Here is a 7,176-nt window from a genome sequence, read left to right on the forward strand (position 1 = left end):
ATGATGTACGCGATAAATTTTACATATTCAACGGTTTTGCATTTCCAACATAGGCCCGCATTAAAAGTCCCACCAATGCCAAACTCTCCTCTCCAATTATTGGAGAGTAGCCAGTCTTTTCGAAAATATTGAATAATTACTCAAAGAGTTGGCCAAAGAGTGAAGCTTTAAATGAGGTTGGTGGTGCAGTTGAATATCCTAAACTAACATTAAAATAAGGGCTGGCTTCTCTCCATTAAATAATATGACAAAGACACCCAACACACTCACGCTTATATCATCGTCATCATCTTCATCTTCGGTTGTGATTGTTGTAAATACAATGAATAATAGAGATGAACAAGGGTGTGTTTGGAAGAGAATAACAAGAGAGATGGATGATCAACAACAACTCTTGAACTTAGGAGGCAGTTCCACATCAGGCAACAACAATGGAAACAAAAGCAAGAAATCTGAAATCAAAAACAAAGACAAAGACAAGAGATGGGCTTTGGTGAGGTTTGAGGAATTGCCAGAGTACATGAAGGACAATGAGTTCATACTGAATTACTATAGAGCCAATTGGCCTCTCAAACAAGCATTCTTTAGCTTGTTTCGTTGGCATAATGAGACTCTCAATGTTTGGACGTAAGTTAACTCTCTGTCTCTCTCTCTAAACTTTGATCTTTTCAATCTGAAAAAGTTTAGAATATAGGAACGGATCATAGAATGAATTTCACTTTTTTGTGATCAGTTTGAGAAGATTGTGTCTGATTTTGTGATTGAGGTGTCGTTTGGGAAGAGATTTTTTTAATGACTTTCTAAGTTATGAGTTGAAAAAAATTAACATATCTCAGAATATTTTTTTAATCTTTTTTAGTTGTATAAAAAAATATGAAAATTTAATGTAATATTTGGTTTTTTGTTTGAAATTTTCATTTTACCCTTGTTTTAGTTGTATGAAAAATGTTATTGTGAGGATGTATTGGTCTTTTTATATGGGTAGAAGCCAATCTTTTCATATTATTGCTAAACATGTTTTTTTGACTCTTTAATCACTTTTTAATTTTTTAACTAAAATAGTTCTTTTCTAAACGAGACCTGATTTTTGTATAAATAAAAAAGTTGTTTCAATATTTTGTTTTGTTTCTTATAGGTAAATGTATTAAATTTTAGTTGGGTAAATTTTCTTTTTATTTTTTTTCTTTTTTACATTGTGGCAACTTTATTCCAAGTAATAATAATCTTTTAGAAATTGAATTGAACCTAAAGGACAAAATAGTGCCTTCACCATCATCAAAACAGTCTAAAAGTGTGACAAAAATTTGGTAGTATGAATTTAGTTGACACACTTTTCTTTTCTTTTTTTTCTAACTACTTTTCAAATTATTTATTTATTTTTTAAATGTAACTAACAGTATTGATCATCGTCTGTATTGTCATAATAAATAAATAATTATTTATTTATTTATTTATTTTTTTGTTTAAACAGGCATTTGATGGGGTTTGCACTATTCTTGGGGTTGGTAGTTGCTAATTTGACGCATGTTCCTCAACTTGCAGATTTCTTTGGTATATTTACCAGGTGTGTGATCTGTTTTGTTTTTATTAATCTTCATAACTTTAATAATAATAAGAGAAAGAGGAGAAGGATATGTATGTTCAATTGCCTAAAGGAAAAGAGCAATTTGGGATATCTTTATACTTTTATTTTCCTCCCTTTTTTGATAGACAATTTGGGTCCCAAAAATGGGGCAAAAGTGATATTTTTTGATAATTTTATTTAGAAAATGCGGAATGACCGCTTTGTCAATTAATGACTAGGTAGGAAAGGACATTTTTTACTCAATTGAAGTCATGAATATATTTTAGGAAAATGATATATAAATTTATTTTTTAGACACATTTTCTAAATTTAGTGATGTATTAAGAAGACATCTTTGAGTCTATAAAATATGTCTAATTTTTTAATCTAAATAACAATACTGTATATGTGATTTGAGTTGATAAATTTTGGTCCAAGTTCTTATTGAATTTAAAATTAAATTGTCCAAGGCACAAAATTTTGGCCTATTTTGGTAACTAAAAAAAAATCAGTTTATTAATTGATTGGCTTATTTGAGTCACATCATTTCTTTTTTTCTTTTTTTTACACATTTTTTCAACAAAATAAAAAATAAACCAAAAAAAAATCACTTTTCAAAATAGGCCTTTACTAGTTGAACTCAATCAGGTTACTTAAGTTGGATCGACTCAAGTTGCATCCCTCAAGAACTATACCATAAGGGTAAAATGAATTTCGGTCTAAATTTTATAATTTAAAAATCTATAGTGTTAATAGATATACGTATCATATATCTTGTAATTCATAAACAAAATTAATTTTATAATTTCATAATAATATGCTATTGTATTATTATTGTATCAAGTTTTAATAATGCCTATAACATGATTGTTGCAGGCCTTTTCCCATGAGTGTAGAGGCAAATTTCTCTCACAATTCAAAGGATTTCTTTTCTGTGAGTCACTGTTTGGTATTGTTTTTGTTTTTTATATTTTTGGTAATTAAAAAAAAAATAAAATTGAAATGCCCATTATTTTATATCTTCTTCATTTGTGTGAAAACAAAATTTGAAAAATCAAATGATTGTTAACAGGGCTCAACAAAACTCATTAACTTGAAGCAGCCTACACCACCGGGAATGGAGGCTACATCACCAGAGTTGGCCGCGGCACGGTGGCCATTCTTCGTCTTCTTAGGTGGTGCTATGTTCTGTCTCCTCTGTAGCAGCACTTGCCACCTCTTTGCTTGCCATTCACACAACTTAAACCTTCAATTGGTGAGAATGGACTATGTTGGTATCACAATCATGATCATCACCTCCTTCTTCCCACCAATCTACTACATTTTCCAATGTGAGCCACTCTGGCAAATTATATACCTAACTAGTATCTCAATTATCGGTATTTTCACCACTGTGACATCGCTTATGCCAGCTTTCTCCTCTGGTAAATTCAGATCTTTTCGTGCCTTGCTCTTCGTGGCCATGGGCTTATTCGGCCTTGTACCCGCTATCCACGCTCTTATTGTTAACTGGAGCGAGCCTAGGCGCAACATAACCCTAGCTTATGAATCGGTCATGGCGATATCTTACTTGATAGGGACTATGTTTTATGTTAGTCGAGTTCCGGAGAGGTGGAAGCCTGGATTTTTTGACCTTGCTGGTCATAGTCACCAAATATTTCATGTTTTTGTGTTATTGGGTGCATTGGCTCACTATGGTGCTGCACTTGTATTCTTGGAATATCGTGAAAAAATAGGTTGTGATCGAATTAAGTAATGTGTTATTTTGTGTTAGTATAATAGTGGTTTTACTAGCACAAAATCAATATCTAAAATTTAATAGGGATTAATGTTCGACCCTTATAGATTGAAATGTTTATTCATTTGTTGTATCAACCTATTATTATAGTTGAAGAGATAAATGAATGGGTGATTGTTATTTATTGAGAATCAGTTGTTGAAGAATGGTTCTTGTTTCTATTCTTGGAAATCAAATTTCTTACTTTTTCTTTTTTAAATTATGAAAATAACTCATTTTTTAAGAAATATTAGAAAATTGTTTTTAAAATTCTAAAAGCTATTTCTACATTAAAAAAATGAAGAAAACTTCACAAAATTAACCTCATAGACTTTGGACCGAGTTCAAGGTTACCCATTTTTAATTATTTACTTTTGGTTTTCAAAAATATTAACAAAATTTTTGGAGAATTTGAAATCTAATCTAACAATTACTTTTATTTAATATAAGCTATTTTTTTTTTTTCTAAAAAAAAATATAAGAACATATTATTATGATTAAGCTAAACACATATAGTTACATGTACCTAAAACTAGTATATTAGGATTAGGCCAAAGTATGGGTTGGGCCTATTTTGGGCTGAGTTAGCTTTGGGCTCATGGTTAGCCCAGAAAAAGTTTATTTATTTATGGGCCACTTACCAATAAATCTGATACACAAAGTTCAAAACTTATATAATCTAAAAACAAAACTTTTGTACCAATTAATCTTATATATTTTTAATTGTTATAAAAAAATCTTTTTTTTTAATATATAAATAAATTTAAAAACGCTGTTGTATGCCACCATCGCTGGACTTTCGTCAAACAATCACCGAAAATTCGTCGGAATGTTCAAAATCACCAAGAAGTTCGCCAAAATATTGCCGAAGTGTTCTGAACGTCACTGGACGTCGTCGTCATGTCCAGAATATTCTCTGGACATCAAGAAAATCTTCAGATATTCACCGGAATGTCCAGAATATTATTAGAAAAAAAATAAATTGAGAAATTGAAGTGAAAAAATATAACAAAATATGCTAAATATTGATAAGTTGAAAGGAGAAAAAAAAAAAAAAAAAAAAAAAAACAACAACAACAACAACAATCACTACAAGAAAAAGCACTATTGGCGACTAAAGAATCACATTTCGTCGCTGAAAGTATAACATTTGGCGACTAAAAATGCATTAGTAGCCAAAAGTAAAGATTTTTGGCGATTAAAAAATTTTAGTAGCCAAAAGTATAGGTTTTGGTGACTAAAAATCTGTTTCGTTGCCGATATATGGCTTTTAGCGACTAAAAAATTTTAGTAGTAAAAAGTAAGGCCTTTTGGCAACTAAAAAAAATTTTGTAGTCAAAAGTGAGGCATTCGGCGACTAAAAATCTATTTGGTCGCCAAAAGTGAGGCTTTTACCGACTAAAAAAATTTTAGTAGCCAAAAGGAAGGCCCTTTGGCGACTAAAAAAAAATTAGTAGCCAAAAGTGAAGCATTCGGCGACTAAAAACATGTTTAGTAGCCGAAAGTGAGGCTTTTTGGCGACTAAAAAGAAGTTTAGTCGCCAAAAGTGGTAATTTTAGCGGGGGAATTTTTTTTCAACGACTAAAAAATAATTAGTGGCCCAAAGTATAGAATTGGCGACTAAAATTATGTTTAGTCGCCAAAAGTGGTGTCCTTTTTTTTCTACTAAATAATTTATTTTTACATAAAATTATGTTCAATAAAAAATAATTATGTTTATATATATACTTTGATATTAATATGGGTCTAAGTACTATATAAATAATATATGTTGCATATATAATTATATGATGTTTTGCAGGCATAGTGGAAAGAGTGTGTTATATAAGGTTTATGGTGTGGGAGGTTGATGGTTCGAATCTCTACAAGAGTAGGGTGTAATTTTATTTTTTTTTTCGGAATGAGCATTTGGCGACTAAATCTGTTTGGTCGCCGATTCATTGAGTATTGGCGACGAAAACATTAGTCAGTAAATGTATAATTTTAAAAAATATAATTGACTATTGGCGACTAAAAATTTAGTTGCCAAATATATAATTTAAAAAATGTAATTGATTGTTGGCGACCAAAGTTTTGGTCGGTAAAGACTTGCTTTTTGGCAACTAAGTTTTTTAGTCGCCAATACCTTTCCCGATCGTTTTCCAGCGACCAAACCGCGCGACTAAAAAATTTAGTCGGGGAAACTTAAAAACCGACTTTTGGCGACTAAAAAATTTAGTCGCCAAATGTGTTTTTTCTTGTAGTGAATGGGAAAAATATATATTATTTTTTAATTTTTGTAGAGTTTAAACAAATAATCTACAATATTGATCAAACTGACAAGTAAGCTTTGCAACTGTAAAATGTTATAGTTTCAAAGAATGATTCTATTAAACATTTATTTTTATTAATCAAATTGAAAAACATGTTATGAAACTGCAAACTTTTACAATTCTAAAAAATGTTATGAAACTGTAAAATTTTGTAATTTTAAAGCACAATTCATTTTAGCACAAAAAAAACTAGAACAATAAAATTTTATAGTTTCCACCGCCTGTAACTAAAACTCGAAAACAATTTATTCAGAATTTGAAATTTTTTTTCCATTAAAACAGGAAAATAAAAGTGTGTAGCAGAGAAAATGTGAAAAAATTGAGAGATTGAAAGAGAGAAACAGATATATAGAGAAGATTGTACTCAAAAAACTATTTTTTGTTTAGATTTAGTCCGTTCTCATGTAAATCTACTCAGATATGATGTAGATCTGAGTAGATCTATATAAGATTTAAGTAAATCTACTCATCTTCTTCGCTAGAAACTTATCTCCTTTGCCGTCGGTGACGGGGAAGTAAGGAATTAGTAGTCGGTGATTGCTGGTGAACCCCAACCATTGGTGGTTATCAATCGCCGGTGACTATATGTTAGAAAGAAAAAGAGAAAGTGAAGAAGTAAGGTGTGATTACTAGTCGCCGAAAAGGAAGAAAAAGAGACAGAAAAGAACAAATGCATAAAAAAGAATGAAAAAGAAAAATACATAGTGAACTTTTGAGAGTATCCAAAAAGTTGTGGGACTATAGATTTTTCCTCTTTTGAATAGGACTTTCAGGTAATTTGCCCTTTATTTATTGAAAATCCTATGTACTTTTTCTTTATTGTTTATTTATTTTTCAAATCGTTAAGAGCTAAAGATAGTAAATTTTACAGAAATTAAAATTTTATTCTTAATATATGATTGGTAACTTTGGGGAGTGTGATTATATTATATTACATTTTATTTATTTATTTATTTAAGGGGCCACTTGATTTTTTTTTAATCATTAATTTTAAAATTTTAGGATTAGTCAAAATGTACGTAAACTGACCTGAACACCCGATTAAAATAAATAAATAAATAAATAAAAACTTAATTGAAAAGCAAAATTGCCCTTGTTCATGGAATTCATGCATTACCATTTTCTATTTACAATTCAATAGCTGTCAATTACTTGTTAGTTTGCCAATAATTGTTAAAGATTATTGGTAGGATGGTTATGTATTATTGTCTGTTGAACCACCACACCACCTCTAGGGTTTGGTGCCGTATTTTGAGTCTGAAACCACTTCTAAGCTGTTTTAGATTTTGAAATCCCAACTCCTCCAATTGGCTTGGCAACCCATGTTAACAATTTTCTTTTATTTTCTCATTGGGAGCTACATTTTTTATTTTCTTTAGAAGACACCTCACCTTCAATGAAGTTGCTAATTAGTTTATGAAGGTCATTTATAATGGACTTGCTTAACAGAAATTAAAAATATTGATCTCTTAATTTCTCATTAATTAATTTTTAAACTTATTTAAGATTTTTTTTACTCATAA

The 7,176-nt window shown here is 30.1% G+C and overlaps 1 protein-coding gene across 2 annotated transcripts; it reads left to right on the forward strand.

Annotated features, from left to right (window-relative positions):
• Positions 1 to 205: 205 nt before the first annotated feature.
• Positions 206 to 3,493, forward strand: LOC114266260 (heptahelical transmembrane protein 1). 2 transcript variants are annotated; one of them, XM_028207149.2, is made up of 4 exons: positions 206 to 627; positions 1,472 to 1,564; positions 2,441 to 2,498; positions 2,637 to 3,493. In XM_028207149.2, the coding sequence occupies exons 1-4, from the start codon at positions 245 to 247 to the stop codon at positions 3,318 to 3,320; spliced, it is 1,218 nt and encodes a 405-aa protein (XP_028062950.2). In that variant the 5' UTR covers positions 206 to 244; the 3' UTR covers positions 3,321 to 3,493. The 2 variants fall into 2 exon arrangements, with proteins under 2 accessions (XP_028062950.2, XP_028062951.2); XM_028207150.2 differs by lacking the exon at positions 1,472 to 1,564 and having other exon boundaries at positions 230 to 627.
• Positions 3,494 to 7,176: the final 3,683 nt, after the last annotated feature.

This window comes from Camellia sinensis, chromosome 5 (assembly GCF_055761805.1).
Source record: "Camellia sinensis isolate YWXY chromosome 5, ASM5576180v1, whole genome shotgun sequence".
Taxonomy (NCBI): domain Eukaryota; kingdom Viridiplantae; phylum Streptophyta; class Magnoliopsida; order Ericales; family Theaceae; genus Camellia; species Camellia sinensis.